This window comes from Alexandromys fortis, unplaced genomic scaffold, assembly GCF_014885135.2.
Source record: "Alexandromys fortis isolate MF-2015 unplaced genomic scaffold, M_Fortis_MF-2015_v1.1 scaffold_71, whole genome shotgun sequence".
Taxonomy (NCBI): Eukaryota; Metazoa; Chordata; class Mammalia; order Rodentia; family Cricetidae; genus Alexandromys; species Alexandromys fortis.
This window is the reverse complement of record NW_026067954.1, coordinates 4,400,475-4,425,766: the sequence shown is the minus strand read 5'-3', so window position 1 is coordinate 4,425,766 and position 25,292 is coordinate 4,400,475. Positions and strand designations below refer to the sequence as shown.

The window sequence follows — 25,292 nt, the reverse complement described above, 5'->3', positions numbered from 1 at the left end:
GTGCGCCTCCGGAGGTGAAGAGGCGTTTGGTGGTGTTTGGAGCCCAGGTTCGCGGGGGAGCCGTCACTTCAGCAATTGCTCAGTGTAGCGCTCCGTACCGCAGCACCATTGCACAAACACTGCTTCCTCCCTCCTTCGCTTCCCTGTTTCTTGTCCTTTTCTTAGGCTTCACACGTCTTCTATTTTGGCACTTAAAGAGCGTTTGTTTTCTTGTGTGCTCCAGTAACTTCAGGCCTCTACATCTTCCTATCATGCCATCTAAAACTTCCTTCAGCTTTCCTAGTCCGCTTTTCCTTCCATGAGAGCTCCCATGGGCCTTACCTGCTTTTAAGGGAGCAAGATCTTGGTCCATTTGTCTCAGCCCTCCTTACCACCCCCTTCTGCACATATTAGGAGTCACTACTTATGAAGCTGTTTGCAGAGCTTATATCCAAGGAAAGGACTCATTCTTAATGTGGGCCGTACCATCCTGTGGACAGAGGTCCCAGGCTAATCACAAAGGGGTTGGAGAGAAGCCAACTGAGCTAACATTTGTCTCTGCGTCTTGTGGCCGAATGTGACTAGCAGCTAGCTGCCTTGTGTTTCTGTTACCGTGCATTTCCCCATTATGATGGACCGTATCCTTAAACCAAAATGAATCCATCTTGAGTTGTTTCTGTTAGGTATTTCGTCACAGTAGTGAAAAACGTGATTAAGACATGAATTAACTTTCGGGAGCAGTGTGGTGAGACGGCCTACACACATGGAACCTCTTGTCGGGATTGCTGCTCTGATGCTGGCTCAGAACTCACATGCTATTAGAGCACCATCGAGCACTTTCTCTGCCCTGTGTTGCAGTCACTAGTGTTATCGAGACGGACGAGGGAGACCCACCTCTCCTTGGGGAATGGGGTGGAAAAGTCTGTTAAGATCACTTTGTGTATTAAACCGCTCTTACTGTGAGCACTCCCTTTGTAGCGAGCCAGGACTCCAGGGAACAGGCAGATGTGAGCAAAAAGGCTGAACCGGCCACCCTGACTCACCCATGCCAGCACCAGTCGTCTGGAACATTCCACAGCCACTGTGGAGGTTTGAGTGAGAATCCCTTTCCCACGTGTTTGCACGCTTAGTCTTCAGTGGATGGACTGTTTGGGAGGAATTAGGGTGTGTCTTTGTTGAAGGACGATTGTCATTGGTGGGTGGGTTTTGAGGTTTCAAACACCTGCCAGGCCTAGTTTGTCTGTCTCTGCCTGCAGCCTGGGCATCAGGATGTAAAGCTCTTTACTACTGTGCCAGCACCGTGGTTAGAACAAGTGGACCCTCTGGATGTGTAAGCAAACCATTGTATAAGAGTTGCCAATGCCATGGTGTCTCCTCGCAGCGGCAGAACAGTGACTAAAAGTCCTGAGATGCCAACTCTGATGGCTATTATCAGCTGTCACCTTGACTACATCAAAACTCAAGCTAGGGACACCTATGAGGAATATTTTTCTTTTCAGTTTTTCAAGACAGAGTTTCTGTGCAGCCTTGGCTGTTCTGAAACTCTTAATGTAGAACTTACAGTTTTCTTTCTTAAATCATTTGAAGTGGGAGGACCAACCTTTAATCCACATCTTTTGAGGTGGGATGATCCACCTTTAATCTGGGCCACATCTTCTGCTGGCAGCCTATAAAAAGACACTAAAGGAGGAAGTTCATTCTTTTCCCCTGCCTGCTCTTGCTGGCAAGTCCATTCTTTCATTGGCATTAGAGCCTGCTTCTTTGGGAATCTGGCATGTGCTGAAGACCAGCTGAGACATTCAGCCTCGTGGCGTGAACAGCTACTAGATTCTTGGACTGCCCATTGGTAGATGGCATTGTTGAACTAGCTGGACCAGTCTGAAAGTGACTAGGTTGTAAGCCACTCTAGAGAACCTTGAGGAATATACCACCATCCTGCCTGAATCCCCTACCTTCTGAAGGTGCGACCAAAGGCAGGTCTGGATGACACATTTGTACCCGGCATTTTGTTAACAAGCCTGGTGCAGAAGCTGTGACTGTGACTGGCCCCAAACACAAGTCTTACTACTGTAGCTGGCAGTAAGAGCAAACCGAACATCCCTTCTTGGCTCTGGAAGCAGGCTCTCTAGGTTCACTGAGTCAACAGGGAGACACTTTCCTGTGCTATCTCCCCTGGTACTGCAACATCCAGTGTCATAAAGGGCTTCTCTTGAACTGACTTCCTTCCTTCTGTTGTGTAGGGTGGCGTGGTAATGCCAAGAAAGAAGCAGGAGAGTAATGGTGGCATTTATGTAGCTCAGCAGGCAGCGAGGTCGAGTTACAGAGGGGCAGCCCACTGCAGCTAAACAGCCAGAGCAAGAACAAAAGGGAAGGGCAGCACCAAAGAGCAAAGGGCAGAATGCTAAGACAGATCAAAAAATAATACAAGCCTGTAAGGGGCCGGAGATATAAACTGTAGGTTTGGTCACTGAGATAGTTCTTGAGAGCAAACAAGAAACCCCAAATGTGCAGACCTATACAAGAGCTGCAACACTAGCTGCTGCCAAGGGCTGAGACCTAGGGCTGCCTGGGTGCTATGATGCCAAACACAGTTGGCAACTTTGGAATCTTGGCTTTGTAGGCTCACACCAGAGTTGTAACTCTAATAGGACTAAGGGCGCTGAGGCCCTCACCAAGTCTGCAGCCCTGTCACTGTGGACTGCCCCTTACACTCTCTGCTGCCTAACATCTACACAAACGGTGACTGCCCAAGACCAGCTCCAATGGAGCCTCCTCAGCTGTCAGGGCATCATAGTTCTGTTCCTTCATAGTCTGGGTCTACAGTTCATAAGCAAAACTTAAAAACCAGTACACTTGAGTAAAACTGTGTTGTGAAAATTTTAATATCTAGAGTAATATCAATACCCTTTAAAAAGGAGCAAGGCACAGACACTGGTCAGATCATGAGGACCATAATTATTAAAAACATTTTGGAGTCTAGAAGGATCGCAGTTAATCCTGAGAATGGACAAGGGGGAGGATATGGGAGGGAACTGGGAATGTCAGGCTACTAGACTAGAAAGAAACTGCAGTTTCTTTTCTGTTTTTTTTTTTTTTTTTTACAATTCATTTTCCTTTAAAAATACATGTCAGAGACTTTTTGTTGGTTTCTTTTTTTTCTTTTTTATAACTTGATCATTTCCTTTTTTTAATATAATTTTTTATTGAAAAAAAATCTTTTTTTTAATTGAGCTCTACATTTTTTCTCTGCTCCCCTCCCTGCCTCTCCCCTCCCCTTCAACCCTCTCCTATGGTCCCCATGCTCCCAATTTACTCAGGAGAACTTGTCGTCTTTTTCTACTTCCCGTGTAGATTAGATCCATGTATGTCTCTCTTAGACTCCTTATTGTTGTCTATTGGGATTCTATTGGGATTGTGATTTGTGGGCTGGTTTTCTTTGCTTTAGGTTTAAAAACCACTTATGAGTGAGTACATGTGATGTCTTTCTGTATCTGGGTTACCTCACTCAGAATGTTTCCTAGCTCCATCCATTTGCCTAGACTTCAAGATGACACTGCAGTTTCTGAATCTCATCCACTCCAGGGAAATCAAGCCGCCGACCGACGTCAAAACTAGATCATGAGCACAGCTCTAGAAGCAAGTGTTCTGGAGCCAGTGCTTCATGCTCTCAGAACTGCTTTGCTCCAGTACTCTGGTCCTGCCAGGCTCCCAGTAGAGTAAACTTGAACAATATTCCAAACTAAATTAATAGGAACGTGTGTAGTTATGTCTTATATGAACAGTGGGGGTAGGACCAAAGTCTCATTTTGAAAATTTTCTATGACTCAGTACGTAGAAGTAGGAATGCCCTGAATTGATCACTTTTTAAAGAGCTGATTAGGGGCTCCAACTTGGATTTAATGACCTTCAATGTTTTTAGAAAATAAACTGGGCGTGAGTCACCAAGACTGGTCTATTAACTCAGTCTACAGGACCATCCTAGTACCGAGTATGCTGGTTCCCCATAGGAGCCAAGCATTCAAATGCTTTTTCCTGGTCCAGCTGCCAGCCCTTGTGTCCAAATGAAAGATCAGCCCTCTCCAATTAAGACATGACCAGATCTTCAGCAGGAGCTCCACTTTTAGAAGTAACTTAAGCCAGAAAAGCTAATTGAGGGTTCTCTTGACTTATATCAGCAATTCAGTTAATTCACTGAAGAAATACACAAATTATGAATATTTATTTTATTACAAATTTATTCAACAGTTTAAACAAGTGAACAAATTAATAACACCAGGTTTATACTAAGGCACAAACCAAATGCATGAGTTGGAAAGTCAACTTTATTTATGAAAGTTTTCCTATACAGAAAGATGCTATTCCACCCCTTTGAAATAGTGTAACTGAAACATTTCATACAGTATTCGCACAGTTTAAATTTTCCTATGTAAAACTGTACTGCAGTATTATGGGATGAGCAAAGACCCTCTCAAGATTGGCCTGAGACATTAACAAAAGACATAAAACCAAAAACAAACAAAACATAAAAGTTATAGAGCATAAATGGTCCTCAGACAGAATGGCAACCAAGAACCGCACTTTACTATGCTACTCCACCAAGACATGGAAATGACAAGGGAGGAGGCGCACGTCACGATAAACAGCCTGCTCCAACACTTACTTTGTGAACGTATGGGCTGATATTGCCAAGTAACAGTTATACTGATTTTATCAAACAAATCATCGTTGTAAACAGGGAAGACTTTCTACCAATGAAAATATGTAAATACTCTGGTCTCATTGTTCAGGTCAACAACAGCTTAAAAAGAACTTAAACCCACAGTCTTTAAACCCAAACAACTGATTTACAGAACTGGAATTCTTCCTGAAATCAGGGTATTGTCTGATATGTAGTTATGTATACATTTCTTTATAGCAGAGATGGTGTAGACTAATTAACCAAAGAGATCAAAATAAATTACCCAAATTACTAATTTGTCAATTATATGTCATTGTTCCTTTAAAAAACTCTTTAAGTTCATATAGGAAGTTAATTACTCTTAGGTCATATCTAAACAAGAAAGGATTCCAACGCTTTGGGGCAAAGTCCATCCCTGAGCTGTGAGACAGAGCAGTATCTAACAGGCAGAGGCAGCAGCCCTTTAACAACCTCTGCCCATTTTAGCTGCAGCAGTGTGTGCAGTCCTGGAATGCTCCTGCTGCCGATGAGCTGACCTTTGTACTGAAACTACAAGTGCAATATCGAGAAAAATCAGGTGAATAGAAACTGGTTTTATTGTCAACTTTACATTTTTGTCAACTGCAAGATGAGCCTGCTAAAACATGGATATTCCAGTCACAATGGAAATGGTAACTCCTGAGCGTCTCCTCTGAGTCTCTGGTCCCAATGACGTTCAGCCAAACAACAAAAGCAATACAATAGTAATTGAGTTTACTATTATCAATGGCACTGCAAGGAAAAAAAAGTTTGTTACTATAAAAATAAAACAAAAAAATAGAAAAAAGCTAAACAGTAGCAGGTAGCTTCCAAGGAGGATGAAGTATCTAAAAACTATGCCATCATAATCATAATGCAATTGTAGTAACAGAAAAATCCACTATCATAAAGCTTATGATATTTTCCTCTGTACTCTAGGCTGGCCTGGAACTCGCTAAAACTTCCTTTCCCTGCATCCCAAGGGATGGGATTACAGGTGTGGACTACCACGCTGCATCTTTGGATGGTGCTGGCGCAGCTCTGGAAATACAGAGGACCAGGCAGATCCACATGGCTGCACACTTGAGCAGAAATACAGTGCAAAGAAGGTTCTGTGGTTTTATTAAAAAGAATAAACTCACGAACAATGCATCCCAGGTTATGATTAAGACATGAAGTCTCTAATCTCAATGCTTAAATTCAAGGTGCCTGCACTCTTTGATTGAATTGCTCCACAATATTTTCCAATACAATGCCAGATACAGAACCTTTCTACATTGCAATGTGGAAGTCCCTAGTAACAGTCCATCTCCTAGAAATCAGATGCAACGTAAGAGATCAGCAACCTTCAAGCAGTAAATTCAGGTTAAAGAAGAAAAAGTTCCCACCACAAATGGGAACCCGATAGTTCTCACTCTCAAAAGCTTTGCTACTTAAATCGTAACACACAATTGTAACCTAAAGGTTTCTTCTTACCTCTCATCACGGTTCGTACAGATCGAATCAGGTTCATGAGTTGAGATTTAATTCCTGGCTCCTCTCCGAATCCGCCAATTCCCTGGTCTGTTCCCCAGCCAACTGTACGAGAGAAAGATGATTAGCTGAGTTAAATGTATTATGTGCTGTCTTATTCCCTCATTATCTCTTAAAAGATTAGTTTGAGCTCTCTATATATATAAAGACAAAGTATGAAGTCATACATCTTAGAGTTAAGATATTGAGTTCAATAGTTTTCCCCCCTCTTTTGATAGTGGCAACAATCATATTCTCTTCATTCCACTTTTGAGTTTGTAAAATAATCTACAGTCCAAACAATCTCATGGTGTTCAAGTCACCGAAAATGGCTACTGTTACAGCTTGCTTATTTCTTTCTTTAAAATGATCAAAGGACCCTTTCTCAGCGTAGAACTGAAAATATGCTAGGGTGAATAATTACTAACACAATTAAAGAGTTATATCATCTAATAAAGTATCAACAGGAAAACGCAGTAGCCGGGAAGCACGTGGGCAAATTTTAACGTGCAGTTTGGGCACGCCTTTGGAGCACAGTTTCCCATTCTCCTTGATCATTCTTCATTTTTGCATTCTGAGCCACTCTCTGTAAATGAGTCTTTCACCTCCTCTGTCATTTCCCTTGTCATTACAAGCCACTTTCACCCTTTATCTACCAGTTCTCTTTTTGTTCGTTCTTCTAGAGACATGTCCTCATTTCAGGGATTCGTCCTTCTCTTGTCCTCATTTCAGGTCCACTTTTACTCTCACATGACTACAGAGTTAATTAATTCCTGGCATGCTAACCTCTAAACCGAAAGACGAAGAACAAGTCTATCTTATACACGAGAGAGCCCAAGCGTCAGGAAACTCACACCTAATCCGCTCTTATTGGGTTGAGATAACAGTTAAATAATGGCTGTCCGCGTTTTTCTCCTATTGTGGCTTGAAACCATCTCAAATTCAACTTCACAAAGAAGTTGACCCCCCCCTTCCGCACCCAGCCACAAAGGCTGCTGAGGGGCTGCTTCTAGCCCTTCAGCTCTCAAGGGCGGCAGTGGGTTTTGCTTTCACAGTGCACTCCATCCTCCATCACAGTTGTTAGTACCAGACTTTCAAGATCTCACTGTTTCAATCCCTTCAGATTTTCTCTAAACTCAGAACGCAGTGACAATGGTCAATGGACTGTAAACCCCTTAAATTGGCATGGTGGAGCGTGGCACAGAGGACAATGGCTCAGCCAATTACCTACTGGTTGTTAAAGCCAGTTTCTGATCTGGGTCTGACTGCCACATCCAGACCCAGGCCACAGTAAATCCTCTTTCTCTTTGTTCACCAAATCCCACTTATTGTAGGGACTTTCTTTTCTTTGGTTGGGTGTTTTCAGGAATTTCCCGCAAACTCCTGGAGGACAGGGACTGTAATACAGTCACCTGTCTTCATGTTTCCACTTCCCCACACCACAGCAAGTACTCAGCAATGGCTGTGGAACTAAGTGGAATTACAGTGAATTGAGTTAATCGGGAATACTGGAAAATAAGATGAATTCTGGGCTGTGGAATTGAACTGAACTAAAACTGAGTTAAAACTGAGAAAAGGGAAGATAATATGAATTCTAGGATCACAATATTTCTGAATAACCCCATTTACTTATTTTATTTATTTTCTATTTCTAATACACATGAATTATCAGATGGACAAATCATTCCACAACAGTTTTAGGGAACAGGTAGATGGTTCAGCAGGTAGAGCAATTGCTGGGCAAGCACAAAGACATAAGTTCAAACCCCTGCCCCCACATAAAGCCAGCTACACATCTGTAACGCCAGTGTTCCTGTGGAGAGATGGGAGGTGGAAACAGCAGACTCTCTGTAAACCTGAGGCCAGCAACGCGTGTGCAGCAACAAATGAGATCCTGCCTCAGACAAGGCGGAATGCAGAGACCCACACACGAGTTTGTCCTCAGACTCCACGCACGCTTGCCCTCACACACTTGCACACACAAAGATCAAAAAATAAAGAACACAAACTTTTTAAAAGTAAGTTTTCTTTTTAAGATTTATTTATTATGTAGTTTTCTGCCTGCATAAAGTCTGCAGGTCAGAAGAGGGCACCAGATCTCATTATAGATGGTTGTGAGCCACCATGTGGATGCTGGGAATTGAACTCAGGACCTTTGGAAGAGCAGGTAATGCTCTTAACCTCTGAGCCATCTCTCCAGCCCCCCTAACTACATTTGTATTTCTATCTGCCAGAGAAAGAAACATGACTGGGCTTCATCTCCAGACAATGAACATTTGGAAAGCAAGGACAATTCCTATACGGATGTGTCCACAGGCAAACATGTGATGAACCAGGGGAAGAGATGCTTGTCATAGTTTCCACCTACACAGTGCTCCACAGGGCTTCTCAACTATTTTGTTCAGGAATTTGGTATGTGTTGGTGTGGGGCGTGTGTGTACCCATGTGAGGACCTAACTTTGCAAACTCCATTTTAAAGAAGGAGCTTCATCTTAAGCCATTTAATGAGCTTGGGGGCAGCACAGATCTTAGCTCCAGCAATGTGCTACAATAGCAGAATTTAAAAGGACACCTGTTGAATTAGGAGCGGCGGGGCTGCGTCCTGGCACCCGGCCGCCCGCATGGCTAGCTTATGCCCGAAATAATTACACAGAAACTGTATTCTATTAAACACTGCCTGGCCCGGCTAGTTCCAGTTTCTTATTGGCTAGCTCTTACATATTGTTCTAACCCATTTCTAATATTCTTTGTAGCCCACGAGCTGGCTTACCAGGGAGGATCTTAACCTGCTCTGTCTGGAGCGGGAGAATCATGGCGACTCCCTGACTCAGCTTCTTTTTCCCAGCATTCTCTTCTGTCTACTCCGCCTACCTAATTTTCTGTCCTATGAGGGCCGAGGCAGTTTCTTTATTATTAACCAATGAAAACAACAGATAAGATACAAGACCCACCTCCATCAGATACCCTAAAAATAGCCAATTAAGTAACTAAGGAGCAGGACCATAAAATTTAACGAGGTCCAGGTGTTCTTGGGAGGTATCCTATCCTTGAAGATACCTTGTCAGTAATTTATGGCTCTTTGTTAGGTTTTCACACTCAAAAACTGATCAAAGGTTTCAGAAACTATCTTACCCTATGCCCTCCTTACCCAATCCCCAAATGACAGGACATGAACTCATACGCAGGCGTACACCACCACCGCCCGGCCTGCATCTTGTGTCTTGAGGTACAGTCTCTAGCTGAACCCAAAGCTTACAGATTTGACTAGTGTAGCTAGCAAGCTTGCTCCAGGCACCCAGTGTCTTCACCCCTGGAATGCCAGGATTATAAGCAGGCCACCAAGCCCATCCAGTACTTATATGGATGACAGGGATTCAAATCAAGTTCTCAGGCTTTTATGGGAGGTGCTCTACCAACTAAGTCACCACTCCAGCCCTGAACAACAGGTCTTCATGTGTTTTCTTGTGTGACACAACTTTAGGAAGCCTGCGTATGATTAGCCTCACTGCTCAGGATTTCCTATATACACAAGAGTATATCATCTATCTGCAAACAGATAGTTTTGCCTTTTAAACCTCACAATGTAGATCTTTTATTTCTTACTTTTTGTCAAATTTCCCTGGGCAGAATCTCCAGCACAATGTTAAACAGAAACAGTAAGAGAGGCCTCCATGTCTTATTCTTGGTTAGGGAAAGCATATAGTCAGCAGCTGAAGCAAGGGCAGTTTCTTACCCAGTGGCTAGCTTTGCCACACTGAAAGAAAACTCCATATGGAGGTTCTTTGATGCCTATCATCTTTTTTTTTTTTAAAGTAGATTGGTGTTGCCAGAAGTAGACGTTTTTCACTGTCATGAAAAGCCTTGTTATTAAAACATCTTAAATGGCATATTCTGTAGATCTCTGAAGTGTTTGAAGACTGCTGCTTAAGGGGTCATACCAGCAGGAACATGGAAGACAATGGTACTGAGAATGATTTGAATTGTGTTGGGCTGGCTCAAAAGATTTCAAAGGAGAAGAATTTTAGTATGTGGCCTAGAGATTGTTCTTGTGATATTTTGGGAAGAATGTGGCTGCCTTTTGCCCTTGTCTGGAAAATCTGCCTGAAGCTAAAGTGAAGAGTTTTGGATTAATTCCGCTGAGAAGAAATCTCAAAACAGCCTAGTATAGAATCTGGCATGTGGTTATTAGTGGTAACTCTAATGAAGATTTACAATGAGCAGGGTAAATTACAAAATGTAAAATTTGAGCAGAAAAGGAGCACCAGAAAGTAGAATGGAGCTAAATCCTGTATTCAAGGAGACAAACAAATTAAGAAATCGAACAAAGGGCAAGGTAACCTCAGGGCAAGACCCCACCTAGCTAAATTCCCAATTCACAAGAAGGAATTAAAGAAAAGTTTAGAGCTGGGTCTGCTGGTCTGCTGGTGTGTGCTGTTAATCCCAGCACTCCAGGCAGAGGCTGGCTGATGGCTGAGTTCAAGGTCAGCCTGGTCCACAGAACAAGCTCCAGGACAGCCAAGATTAGGCAGTGAAGGAAACTATGGAAAACAGAAAGCTGGTGAAGACGTAATTGAACAAATAAGCTTATGTTCTGTCCCAGCAAGCAGCAGAACTTGGCAGCTTAGGCCATGTAGTTCTGGCTTTAGAGTTAAAGATCTAAGAAAGGGGCTATGGAATTTGCCTCTGTGACTAAGGAACTGCTGAGGCCAGGTGTGTGTCAGGGTGTTCCTAACTGGAGGTCTAGAGAGAACAGTGTGTGAAGCTGTGAAGTTTAAGCTTGGAGACCCCAAGATGCTGGAGATGCCAGAGACATGAGACTTTACACTTTCTCTGCTTACTTTTTTTTTTTTTTTTTTTTTTTTTTTTGGTTTTTCGAGACAGGGTTTCTCTGTGGCTTTGGAGCCTGTCCTGACACTAGCTCTGTAGACCAGGCTGGTCTCGAACTCACAGAGATTCGCCTGCCTCTGCCTCCCAAGTGCTGGGATTAAAGGCGTGCGCCACCATTGCCTGGCTCTCTGCTTACATTTTAATGATGCTATATTTCACTCAAACATTTCAGTAAATTTTCTGAATGCCTCCCTATAATACAACTCTAATAATATCTTTGTCTTTCTCTCTGTCTCTTTCTCACACACACATACAATTCCTTACTGTCATCAAGTACTAATTCAAATTTCATCAAATGTTCTTTAGAGACTTGTGGTGGCCGTTCTTGGTTGTCAACTTGACCATATCCGGAATTAACTAAGATCCAAGGAGCTAAGTATCCCTGTGCAGGACTATTTTAAAACTTAAATCATTTGAAATCAGAAGCCCCACCTTTAATACAGATCTTCTGAAGAGGGCCACACCTGTTGTTGGCAGCCTATAAAAAGGACATGGAGGAAGGAAGCTCACTCTCTCTACCTGCTTGTTCTCCCTCTGCCTGGGAAGCCCATTCCTTCACTGGCATTAGAGCCTACTTCTTTGGCACTCTGGCATATACTAAAGACCAGATAACACATCAGCCTTGTGGGCTGAGAACAACTAGACTCTTGGACCTTCCATTGGTAGACAGCAAGAGCTGGGCTAGCTGGACCACAGCCTCTAAGTCATTCTAAATATATGGAATACATACTGTAAATTCTGTTCTTATAGATTCTCTAGTCTAGAGAATCCTAATATAAGGTCCCTTACAGTTACATTTTTAAAAAATCTTTGCGTGTATGAGCACACGCATGCATTCTCATGCTCATTTGTGCATCTTCACGTGTGTGGACTCATTGGTGTGGAGGTCAGAGGACAATATCCTGTGTTGGTCCTTGCCTACAGGGTTCTTGCTGTTCACCTGACCACTGAGCTTCCAGGCACTCTCCTGTCTTTACCTAGGGCTGCCTTCATAGGGCACCATGGACAATGCTTAACACAATAGAAATCACTTTCTCAGTTTTGGAGGCCAAGTCCAAAATCCAGCAGAACTGGTTCCTTCTGGTAACTCCGAGGGATAATCTCATCCAGGCCTTCTGTAACGTCTATCTGGTAGTTGCTAGAATTCCAGGGTTCCTTGGCTTGAAACCAAGCCACTCCAATCTCCGCCCCTGTGACCACTTCTTTAAGTGTGTGTCCGTAAGCTTCTGTATCTCGCTCTCCTTATAAGGACATCAATGACTAGATCTAAGGCCTAACACCTAATCCACACATGAAGAGCTCAATTTGATTACAAATTTTCAAAGATGTGTTTCCAGATAAGGTCACAGCCACAGGTGCCACGGAGTCAGAACACAATCCAACGGGTCACACGATCACGAAGAGTTCTCTGTATAGTCCAGAGGTAAAGAAATGGCCTCTGGAGTCAGTGTGCTTAACCGTGCCACCTTCTTCTACCCATGCGATCCTAGAAGTTACCAGATTCCCTACCTGAAGGCTGGAATAAAAACCCTAACTGTATCACAGAGCTGCAGTAAGCTCTCTTGCACGCTCCCTCTCTTACACACACACACGTAAAACACCTAGCACCAATCCTGCACACAACTACACGGTTACTGGTTATTACCAATATTAAGGTTGTACCTGCCATCTCTGAGCCCTTTCCAAATCCACTCCTTTCCCTTCCCATCCCTTCTCGGCGCTGCACCTACGAGAACTCAGTAACATAAACCTGGCCACGGCATGTTCTCAGTTACAACTATTTCCATCTACCTTGGTTTTCCCACCAGAGTAACAGTATTCAAGGCTTGAGCCTCCAAACTGGCCCCAATCTTTTCTTTCACCTAGTTAATATTTAGTCATTTATCAGACTTCGGGTCAGACACATCTTTTCTCAGGCCCTTTTTCAGATTCTCAGGCTAGTATGACCCTACACCTTTCCAGTATTTGACACATCTGTTACTCATTTTAGATTAAACTTCATCTTAAGGACAGGTGACTGGTGTAACCTGCTTCTGTTACAGAGGCCTGGCACATATTCGTGTTCATCTCTTCCGGAGTAATATATGAAATGCATCGTTCTTGCCTGTGGGTTTGAGTTTCAATGATTCCAAGGCCACAGTTGGTATATTGAAACAACTGTCTAACATCACGTAGTCCTGTCTGTTTTGTCCTATACAGCAAGAAGCAGCTGGACAGTCTGGCAAGAAGATCTGATGGAGAGGACGAAGAAACCATAACGCGTGCGTGTGTCTTCATGTTTGTATTCCTAGATTCCAGCACGGTCGTTGGCACACGGTATACACCCAATGGGGCGTGCACCTAGAACAAGGTGCTAACTCCTTTCACCATCAACCCTACCTCCCACCAACGTCTACTGCTCCCATCGGGTTCCCCACCAGTCATTCCAACGACGCGCACGCTGAAAGCGCCTCCACTCCCAGCTCTGAACTCAAAACTCCTCTCCAGCTTTCCCTCTATAAAATCGGTAACAACACCAACAAAAATGCACGGAATTGTCTGAGCGAAACACCAGCCGGGCGGAATCGAGTCGGGGCTCCTCCGCCGCCAGCCCCAGGCCCCACACGCCCACCCCGGCTCGCCGCGCGGGGACGCCCCTCTTCCCAGGCGCCCCGCCGAGTCCCAGCCCCCACCCCCGCCCCGGCACTCACTGTTCTTGAGGAAGCGCTCCTCGTGCAGCACGGCGATGGCGTTCACGCACAGCAGGGCCGCCTGCAGCAGGGAGTACAGCGTGAAGGCCATGGCCACCCCAAGCAGTTCCCAGGCCTATAGACTCCTTCCCGGACACCGCTCGGGACGTGGCGCCACCACCGTGCCCGGCTACGGGAGCCCGCGCGGCCCAAACCGCGCTCACCGAGGAGCCCCGCCTCCTCTGGCTGAGCCCCGCCCCGTGCTGAGTCCGCGACGGAGTACCGCGTCCTGAGGTGAACCACAGGAGTCTGGAACACTTGAGCCGGTAATCATTCTTCACAGACAGGGGCTGAGAAAACAGATGTAGAGTAACATGCAATTTGAAAGTGTTCTTTATATATTGAAGTAATAGGAATATATTTGAAGTAAATTTTTTTTCTAGCAGTTTTTCTGCCTACTTTTTGCTTTTTGCTTTTTTTGTTTGCTGTGGTTGTAAGCCACGCGTGAGGCTTGTGTTGTGCTTCTCTCGAGCCCGGCTGCCCTACATGTTCCCAAGAACTGTGTGAAAAGTTAGTTTTCAGATTTTACCCTTGAAAAAATGGAGACTGAGGCGTTCAAACTTGATCAAACTCTAGCCAGAATATAAATAATACAGAAGGGGAAAGGAAGCTCTTTCACCCACGGCCATATGGAAAGACTTGGATATATTAACATCCCTAATTGTCCATGGATATGACCCAGTCCTTCTTGACGAGTATGTCCAGGGTTTTGTTGTACCAAGAGAAAATTAGCTGAAACAGGAAGTGACGGACCATGGGTGGATGGATTGGAAGCTCGATTAGAGCTGCCCAGAGCAGTGCCTTCCAATTGCCACATGAACTGATTCTCCGACTGCCATAAAAACCAGGTTAATTTCTCTGGGCTTCTGCCACTTTCCGTTCCAAAATTAGGTGATGGTCATCTCCGAGGCCCTTTCCATTTTAAAAATCTAGCTAAAGCAGCTTGGAAGGAAGTATACACGTTCTGCTGCAGTGTTATTTGATTTATTATTTCTCAAAATTCCAGGTTTGTAGCCTAAACTGCTAACAGCAGATTATATCCTGTAAGAGAACTGTTACACTGGGAGGTGGTGGCACACGCCTTAAATCCCAGTGCTTGGGAGGCAGAAGAAGAGGGATCTTGTATACAGTGAGGTCAGGGCAGCCAGAGATAAACAGAGAAACCATGTCTCAAGAAACAAACAACAAAGATAATTGTTGCTTTATTTTCAAAGAAATTCAAAATCCTAGAAATTGTATCACATACATATGTATAAAGTAGATATTTCAGTTTATTTACTTATTTAGGGACAGGGCCTCACTGTCTACCTGTAGCTGGGCTGGCATTCTCTGTGTAGACCATACTGGTCTAGAACCCACAGAAATCTACCTGCTTCTGCCTTCTTAGTGCTGGCTTCAAAGGCTTATGCTACCATGCCCAGCGCAAGTTGTTACAATTTATAAAGCTCTCCAATGAGCTTTATAAATTTTGTTGGTGCAAGTCTTTAATCTTAGCACTTGGGCAGAGGCAGGCAGGTCTCTGAGTTCGAGGCCAGCCTGGTCTACAGAGTAGTTCTAGGACAGCCAGGGCCACACTGAGAAACCCTGTCTCAAAAATAAAACAAACAAACAAATAACAAATAACTAAAAGTCTCTCAAACAACAGCAGAAAAGAAACTAAAAGAATGTTTTTGCTTTTGTGTTTTATCTTTGAGGGCTGAGAGTTTTAAACCGGTTGTGGTCTGGTGCTGAACTTCGGAAGGACGTTTGAGAGGTTTTATGGACTCACGCTCCCCACCCTATCAGCTGTCCTTGCTGGAGGTGAAACTGTCTTTACAAGGTCAGACAGCGGTGACTTTTCCTTTTCTCAGGGTGGTTTATTTGTTTGGGATTTTCTCTCTGGGCTGAGAGACAACAGTATGATAACAGTTTGTTATCATATGACATCTTACTGTAATAACTTTATATAATATATACTATATATGCTATATAACTTATAACTACTGATTTGGAGTCAGTGATTTTATTTGCTTCTTAACAAGAACCAAGGAATTAGGGCCATCAATAATCAGTTTCTTCCTGAAAGAGAAAACAAGAGTGTGTATGGAATAGGCTGGAGAGCTAGCTCAGTGGTTAAGAACATTTAACTATTCCTGCAGAGGACCCATATTGGTTCTGATCACACCAAAGTCCGCTAGTGTCTGTAACTCCAGTACCAAAGGATCCAGCACCCTCTTCTGGCTGATTCTGGAACTGCACATATACATTGCACCAATATGCATGCAGGCGAAACTACCCATACACACAAAATAAAAATAAACGAATCTTGTGGGGGGAAGGAGATGATAGGAGTGGGAGGAGGGGGAGGGAGGTGGGGGGCTGGGGGGAGGCGGAAATTTTTTTCTTTCTTTCAATAAAAAAAAATAAACGAATCTTTGAAAAATAGAGTATGTATGAGTGAATTCCAGAGCTGAGAGGAAAATTCTAGGACTGTTCCTGGGTCTCTCTTTCACTTTTACATCCTGCATACAATCCAGCAGTAGATCCTGTTAACTTTTACTTTAATAAACACTGTGGTTTGAATGTTGTCTCCAAAATGTATGCTGAAATTTAATCAGCATTGTAATGCAAAGGGTGTGTGTGTGATGTGTATTTGTGGTGTGTGTGATATGCATATGTGGTGTGTTTGTAATATGTATATGTGTGTGTATACATGAGTTTTCAGGTACAGATGCCCATGCTTATGGTGCTAAACCCAGAGGAGGGAGCTGAATGTCTTTCTATCGTTCTTTGACTTATTCCCTTGATGCAGACTCTTGCTGAACCCGAAGCTCACTAGGCTGGCTGGCCAGTGAGCTCCCAGATCCATTTGTCTCTGCCTCCAGCACTGAGGTTGCAGGCTTGCAGGCACAGGCAGCCACGCCCAGCATTTACATGGGTACCAGGGTGAGAACGCTGGTCCTCATGTTTGGACAGCGAGCTCTCTTGCCTGCCGAGTACAAGCCCATCTGTGGTGGGATGTTCTTTTAACTGGGCAAAGGTGTGGTACATTTGTTTCATTTCTGCCACCTCTGTTAAGGATATAGAGATGTGTTGTTACATTTGTTTATGCTGCTGATTATTACTTTAACTGTGTAAAGGTGTGTTACATTTGTTTCTGCTGAGGATTGTTACTTTGGTGTGTTACATTCATTTCTGTCGCCTCTGTTAAGGATGTAAAGATGTGTTGGTACATTTGTTTGTGCGGCATTTGTTTGATTGGTCTAATAAAAAGCTCAACATCCAATAGCTAGGCAGAAGAGGGATAAACAGGCCTGGCAGGCAGAGAGAATAAGTAGGAGGAGAAATCTAGGTTTGAGAAGAATGAGAGGAAGAAGAAGAAAAGAGAATGAGGGAGAAAAAGAGGGATATGCCTAGGGTCAGCCGAGCAGCCACCAACCACTGGATACAGAGTAGGACATACAGAAAGAAGGGTTAAAAAAAGCCCTAAGGCAAAACATAGATGAAGAGAACAGGTTAATTTAAGCTACAGGGGGAAAATGGTGCTAACCAGAAATGAGCATAAGCTAGGGCCAACCATTCATAACTAATAAGTCGCTGTATCGTGATTCAGGAGCTGGTTGGTGGCCCAAGAGAGAAAGCCTGGAGTGTCCATCTGTAATGGTTTGACTGAGAATGGCCATCAGAGCCATATTAGGATACTTGGTCCTCAGTTGGTGGAACTGTTTGGGAAGGATTAAGAGGAGGTGGCCTTTGAGGTTTTAAAAGCTGATGCCATTCGCAGTCACCTCTCTCAGGCTTAGGCGTACGAATCAGAAGTGCACTCAGTTACTGCTTCAGCACCAAGTCTGAAGCTGTGTGGCCATGCTCCCTGCCGTGATAGTCATGGACTCGTCCTCTGAAACTCGGCCTCCATTAAGTGCTGTGTTCCACCAGTCGCCTTAGTCATAGTGCTCTGTCATTGCAGTGGAAAAGCAGTTGAGACACCAGCACTCTAACCCAAGTTTTCAGGGTAAAAGTCCAGACCCTGGCAGCTGCAACAAGTCAGGCCTGGCTAATGGTCCCCTGTACAACAAACACCAGAGTAAAAGAGCCAGGAAACTTAGTTGGTGGGATTACATTCACAAGAGGAGCAACTGTGCATAACTAAGCAGTCCTGCTCAAGCTATGGCCCCACCCATCGCTGACCCATCATTGGTTACGTCTCTCTGGTCCGTGCTGCAAGCTGGCCTGATAAACTCTTCAGAATGGCGTGAAATCTCTTTGCCTGGCAAGTTCCTCTCCGGGCTAGCGCCAGGGCTTCTTTCGCTACCTTATTTTAGTTCTTTGGACTTCACTGTTCCAGTCATCTGAGAGTCAGCGGGAAGGCTATGTGTGTCTTTGTAGAATATATCCTTTCCTTTCAGGGTGGGTACAGGGCCATTGAGAAGCAACTGAGTCCCGAGGACTCTGCTTGGGACTAGGTTAATGCTGCTATTTCAAACGCCAGTCACTGTAAAAGAGTAAATTCATGTCTCTTTGCTTGTCTACCATGGGAGGACACAGCAAAAAATTGCTAGCTCTTTAGTCTTGGGCTCTCTGGCCCCCAGAAACGTGAGTCAATCTATTTCTTCTCATACAGGGCAGAGTCTGGGGTGTTCTAACTGCTCCACCTTCTTATCAACTGAAGTCCTGGTTTGAGCTCCCATGGCCTCTTGAGGATTCCTGTGCGGTTGCTCTCCAAACGAGCTCGTGTGTTTGGGAAGGTCCTCCCCTCTCTCCATTAATTCTTCCTAGAGCATCCTAAGTACTTCTTAGGAAATCAAACAATGAAAACGAGTTCTTTGTGGGGAGAGTTTGGGTCATCTGTCCCATAAGAACTCCCCACATTTTTGTATTCCCAAAGTCCTGTCTGAGCCAAATCACAGGAGAAAAATTAAAATGCTGACTGAAGAAAGCGGTCATTATATTTACACCATCTAAAACTTTCCCCTGGCAATGAAAACAAATAGCTTATGGTATTTTTTTCTTCCTCAGTTAGATCTTAGAAGAAATTTTCCATAAACTTTTTGACCTGGCCCTTTCTCTTTCTGGTTTTGCATCTCAGCATCTCTATTCCCTGCAGTCATTAAAAAATAGCCCAAATGGAGAGACATATTATGTGTTATTTATTAAAAATTTAGAATCAGTGTGAAGTCTGACAAAAATGGATTATTTTTTAAGCATTTTTGTCCTGGTCATATATAGATATATTTATTTTCTTATCTATGTCTGCAGTGGGAATCAATGGTGACTGAAGTATGTTTGCTTTTAATCCTGTTATTCACAATAGCTACCCTGGGTTTAAATGGGCTTATGGCAGCAGAATTCACCCAAAAGGCTTCTATTTGGGTCAGCATTGGACCAAAATAGAAAAATGACACAAGTGAGCTCCATTCATGTTTGTGGACACGTACAAGCTATTTTTACTATAAGACGCAAATGAAACCCTCTGCAAGCTGAAAATTTGTGTGCTATAGAGTGTTTCTGGAAATAGGACCTTAAAATGGAAAGTTTCTTTAAAAAATTAAAATGAGTCACCGTACCTCTGGTACTAATCCCGAGTAACTATGTTGAGCTGACTAATTTTAGGTCAAAAAGTACTACTTGAGTAAATAAAGTCAGAATTGAAAAAAAAATGAAAGAAACTACTTAAATGTTTATAACTTATTCATTTATTTGTTCATCTTTTTCATTCATTAAGAATTTATTGGACCTTGGGGGCCAGACAGATGGTTCAAGGGCTAAGAGCACTTGTAATTGTTGCAAAGGATCCAGGTTTGGTTCCCAGCACCCACGTGGTGACTCAAAACCATCTGTAACTCCAGTTCCAGGGTTAGGGTATCCGATGTCCTCTTCTGACCTGCGGGGTACCAGGCACACATATGCACAGATGTCCATGGAAGCAAAATTCTCACACATACAAAGTAAATAAATCTGAAAATCATTTAAAGGAATTTATTGAACTTTAAAGAAATACGTTACATCACGCAGGGGGCTGGGAGAGGTGCAGTAGGGCAAGCAGGTGTGTTTCTTTTGCTGGAGTGGGAGAGGCTGCCTACTAAGAAAAACGAGTTATAGGCTACAAGCATAAAGTTATCAAGCTGCGGAGATTCAGTGCTAAGATGAGTGGGACATGGAACAAAAGGGCAGGTTAGGACCGGGCTGGACATCAGGGTCATCTAAAGGCTTAAAATACGTGTAACTGTCGTTCAGTTACAGGTGGTGCATGAGCACACAGGGGCGGGACTTCACAGACCCCTTCCTGCTCTGTGCTTGCATGGCTTGCTCTTGAGTAGGCCGTGTGCATACAGGCACAGTGTTGTGAGCTCATGCAAAGAAGGGCCATCGTGCCCTACAGATATTGCTTTGCTGCAGATACTGGCTCTTAGATCCCCGAGCTGCCTGTGTGTTTGCATGCATGTGTGCATGCGTGCATGCCTGCCTGCCTGTGTGTGTGGCATGGCTTTCCCACGTAGAGCTGAGCACTTCAGCCTGCACATTGTGTGTCTCTGCTTTCATCACCAGCTACTGCAGAAAGAAGCCTCCCCGATGAAGTGGGGGAGAAGCACTCATCTACAGGTGCCTGTTGTAAGCATGTGTAAACTCCTCAAACGGTAGAGAGTCCAAAAATAGAAGGAGAAACTAGCTACTACCAAATGCAGGAGATAAGAGTATACTTCTTTCATTATTTTGAAAGAAAACAAATTAGGATCTAAAATTTTGTATCCAATCAGAATATCTACTATCTACCAATTTTAAAAATGACAATTAAAAAAACAAAGGGCAAAACAAGGAAAAAAGTTTTGCATTAAAAATTTAAGTACAAAGGAAAATCTAGCATTTTATAAGGAACAAATATGTTCTGAAAATTTTTTAGATGTGCAAATCACTTTGAAACATTTCTTTTGGCATTTTTTGCAATAATAGTAAAGTAACAATAAATATGATAAGGCCACGTCTTTTAGGAAGCTTATCATGAAGATAGGTCCTCCCATATTCTCCTTGAGAAAACTATTTGAGATGTACTCCAGGAACACATTGATTTAAAAAGGAGGAGGAAGGGGAGGGGGAGAAATGACAAGTTAATAGGAGAGTACAAGAGGGGCGAGGGATGGGGATGAAGATTATCAAAATATAAGCATGTATGAAGTTATCAAAGGATAAATTAAAAATATTTTAAATGACAACTAGACTTAGCAGTCAGGGGGCGTATCTTAGATGACAGTAATGCCACAATCCCACAAACTTGGTCTAAATCAGAGTAGGAAGTCGGTGTGGTCTGTAAAGAATTTCTGACAGAGATGGCCCCGTGGGAAGCATGTTCGCTGCACATCTCTGTGGTAGGATGGCACATGCTTAGGGAACATGTCCACCAGTGTTGCAGCTGGGTCTTGAAGTAGGTTGATCCCCATCTCTGAGGACATGCCACACTGATTTCTGTAGTGGCATTTTATTTGTATTTTAATAAATAAAGCTTGCCTGAGGATCAGAAAAGTAAAACAACTGCACTGGCCAGTGTTACAGACCAGGCAGCAATGGCACACATCTTTAATCTCAGTAGCTATGGTGACACACACCTTTAATCCCAATAGCCACACTAGTTGCCATAGACACCAGGCAGAGTGGTACACACCCTTAATCCCAGAACTAGACAGCTCTCAATCACAGTCTCAGTCTGAGGTTTCCTGGAGTCAGGATCACCGTTTTTGGACTGAGGTATAGGTAAGAGCTCATGACTGGCTGCTTTGCTTTTCTGGTCTTCAGGTTGAACCCCAATATCTGTCTCTGAGGTTTTTTTTAATATTTATTTATTATGTATACAATATTCTGTCTGTGTCTATGACAGAAGAGGGCACCAGATCTCATTACAGATGGTTGTGAGCCACCCATGTGGTTGCTGGGAATTGAACTCAGAACCTTTGGAAGAGCAGGCAATGCTCTTAACCACTGAGCCATCTCTCCAGCCCCTGATGTTGTTAATTCTTTGGTGGTCCATTCTGAGCAGCGTCTTTCTGGAGTATTTATCCATCCAGGAGCATGACGCCATAGGCAAAGGAATCATGAGAGTGTTATTGGAGCTTTGAGTGAGTTAGGGACGGACAGGTTGTTAAAAGGATCTGTCAGGATCCTTACAAATAAGGTAACTGTTATGTGATTTCCCCCACTGCCCCAAACATCTATTCACACAGGCAGGGCATTGATGGCAGACCAAAGAAATTATTTAGTCCTGGTCTAATTAGGTGCGCCAGTCAGTTGGCCAGAGTTACTTAGGGGCGCTTCGGTCAGGGGTTGTATAGAGGGACATGGATGACTCAAAGGCAGGCAACTGCATGGAAAGTTCGCCTGTCTTAGCTAAGGTTTCTATTGCTGTGAAGAGACACCATGACCACGGCAACTCTTATAAGAGAAAAGATTTAATTGACATGTGGCTTACAGTTTCAGAGGTTCAGTTCATTATCATCACGGTGGGGAGTAGGGTGGTGTGCAGGCAGACATGGTGCTGCCTACAACAGGAAGTGAACTGAGACACTTGCTATCTTGAGCATCGCTAAGACTTCAAAGCCTGCTTCTACAACAACACACTTCCTCCACCAAGACCACACCCACTCCAACAACATCACACCTCTTAACAGTGTTACTCCCTTTGGGAGTCATTTTCTTTCAAACCACCACACCACCCAAGCATGGGCGAGGACTCACAAAAGCTGCATCTCTGGACCTCCCTGCCCGATTTGCAGTCAACTGGCTGCAGAGTCTCCTCTCCCCTGAATGTCCCTGCTTTTGCAACCTTGGGGAAGGGCGTTGTGGATCTAATTTCAGGGGCATCCTCACCTGTATTTGTTTCCTTCCTGAGCCTTACAAACTTCATTTGCTTCCTGAGTTTTTAAGAAGCCTCCCCTCTGGAGGGAATGCTTCAATTAGGAGGAAATAGGCACAAAAGACTCATCCTCAGGAATTTTGGTACACACGGTGCAGATGGAGGTCGGCGTGGCTCACTTACCAGTGAGCAGCGGTATTGAATGGTCAAATTCAAAGATTTCCAAGTGTCCCTAGCTCCAGGTTCAAATCCTTGCTTTGCTACTTCATAATTTAATATCTTAACCCTGAGATTCAATTCGATAGGCCCCACTTCGTAGAGTTATTGAGAGGATCATATGAGTTAATAGACCAAGAGATTCATCACAAGGTTTAGCTTACTGAGAAAACTCAGCTGATGCTCGTTGCTGCTACTGTGATTGGCTGCCAAGTAACTGGATGATCTCTTCATTTAAGCAGAGAGATGAGAAAACAAGGACATTTAAAGTTGCAGTTTCGCCAGTAATAGCGCTGAATTTGAGCAGTATTTAACCGTGTTTTAAAGTACACAATTTGGGGAAAACGTTGAGCCTTTGAAAAAGCCATTCTCTAGAGGGCTGTAAAAGCTATTTAAATCACTACAACTAATTACAAGGAAGTATAAATCAATAAACTTTGCTAAATGGTCTAAAATATAATAAAGAAAACCATCATTAACAACCACCCAGGAAGCCACTGTCCTTAGGAGATGATATAAAAGCTGGACGAAAGTAGCGGCTTTTATCATTTGAGAACTGCAGGCCTTGCTTTCAGGGACGCTCTTGCTGTTGTGTGGAGTCAAGGGGTTTCATGACGATGACTCACTGCGGAGAGCAGAGCGTGAGACTACTGTTTCTAAATCGCATCTCTGTCCTAGAGTAGGAAAAGGTGGCGCCAGTAGAAAGTTGTTTCCCAAGCATCCTTCTCAAGTGAGAGCCAGTCCACTTTGATGGTATCCTTAAGACTGCAAATAGACAGAGACCACGCTATAGACAGAGAGCCTCAGCCCCTCCCTCCCAGGCATGCCTGGCAGTGCTGGCTCAAGTCTAGGATTCCCAGGGCTGTGGCCTGATTTACCAAACTCCGCCTGCTACCCTCCTGTTCAGGAGAACTAGTTACCATATGAGGCTTGTTTCTTGACACCCTGTTTGCAGTGTTCTTTTCATCCAAAGGCTGGAACCTGCCCACAAAAGCCTCGTGAACAGCGCCATTGTGAGTGCTGATTGACAGTCAGCTGCTTTTGAACTTGCCTGTGCTATGGAGCTCTGGCCTTGTTGGAACTGGCTATGCACCTGCTTGCATTTCCACTTGTGTCGCTGTGAACTTGTGAAGACGATGCAGAGTGTTCCCTTCCATCTCAGTTTCTGACCTAGCAGATCCGTTTTTTCAGGACCTGCTCTGTTCTCTGTTGTTTTCAATGGATGTTGGGCCTGTATGTGTGTCTATGCAGCATAAGTGCAGTGCCCACACAGGCCAGAAGAGGGCGGTAGATCACCTAAAACCGCAGTTACTGTCATGAGCCACTGTGTCCCTGCTGGGAATCAAACCTGGGCACTCTGGAAACCCATCCAGTGTTCTTAATGACTAATCCAAGTAAGAACAGTTTCTCTGCCCCCCACATATCTCAATCTGCCTACTCACAATGAGAAACTCAAAGAATGTTACAAGCATTGGCTCAGTGCTATGGTAAGGCCAAGAAGCCGGCAAGAAAGCTTCTTGTGGACATAACTGGGTTAGGGTTGACTCTGCAGCTAGCTCACCTTTATACCCATTACCTAAACCAAGCGGCAATGAGTTCACAAATGATTAACAGCATTAATATCCTCTGGAACATTGCCACATAAGCAAGCGCTACAGCTGGCTGAGCCACAGCCCTAAATAGAGCTAAGGGTTTGCAATCAGAGGCAACAGAAAACCTAATGTGTCTATTGTTAGATAAAGAGTAACCCTCCCTCCCTCCTCTCTTCCTCCCTCCCTCCCTCCCTCCCTCCCTCCCTCCCTCCCTCCCTCCCTTCCTTCCTTCCTTCCTAATAGAAGTTTTTTTGGTTTGTTTGTTTGTTTGGAGTAAACTGTTTTCAAAACGACTTGTACATGTCGGTCCTTGAGCCCGTGTGCCCATAGAGCACTATCATGAGGAAAGGTAGTTAGAGCTCTTGGAAGTTCTGACTAGTTCGTTCTTCAGCAGTTAGCATCTCTAGAAACACCACCTAGAAAACAGAATGACCAAGACACAGCGCAGGCTCCTTCTGACTGATCCACCCTGTTCATGTGGGCAACCATATGGAAAGAAAGTTTTGTCTTATCATTATCGCTTTTAAAACTCAAGTTTACTTTCAAACGGAGATTAATTTTCTCCTAAAATACTTAACCCTTTATATATGTACAAAACTTGGGGTTTGGGAATGCACCTTGCTGGCCCACTTAGATCATTTTAAATGCAACTAGTACTCCCAGACAATCGAGGTCCTGGCTTATTTATAAGCGCTAAAGCATTATGTTCAGATTGAGATTTTTCCACATTGTTTGGAGCCGCTTCCCTCCAAAATTAGAATACCCAGGACAGAACACCTGCAGGACATGACTTGACAGTTTGGGACTTCCAAATGCTGCTCCAGAATTTCTGTGTCTGGTTGAATACCTCATTCTTCAAAATG

The 25,292-nt window shown here is 43.9% G+C and overlaps 1 protein-coding gene and 1 long non-coding RNA gene across 10 annotated transcripts in view; one reads left to right on the top strand and one right to left on the bottom strand.

Moving 5' to 3' along the window:
• Positions 1–4,283: 4,283 nt before the first annotated feature.
• On the bottom strand, positions 4,284–13,952 carry Ier3ip1 (immediate early response 3 interacting protein 1). The gene is made up of 3 exons (XM_050151604.1): positions 13,765–13,952; positions 6,152–6,253; positions 4,284–5,428 (listed from the first exon to the last, which is right to left on the bottom strand). Exons 1-3 carry the CDS (start codon positions 13,853–13,855, stop codon positions 5,373–5,375), a joined length of 249 nt encoding a protein of 82 aa, XP_050007561.1. The 5' UTR covers positions 13,856–13,952; the 3' UTR covers positions 4,284–5,372.
• A 34-nt stretch (positions 13,953–13,986) lies between these two features.
• LOC126507310 (uncharacterized) overlaps positions 13,987–25,292 on the top strand; it is a 41,990-nt gene continuing 30,684 nt past the window's right edge. For 4 of the 9 annotated variants that reach the window (XR_007593486.1, XR_007593482.1, XR_007593483.1 and 1 more), the window contains exons 1-2: positions 13,988–14,069; positions 15,498–15,622. This is a non-coding gene — a long non-coding RNA (uncharacterized lncRNA). Of the gene's footprint in view, positions 14,070–15,497; positions 15,623–25,292 lie in introns of all 9 variants that reach the window. The other 5 variants (XR_007593488.1, XR_007593485.1, XR_007593489.1 and 2 more) reach the window with 4 other exon arrangements.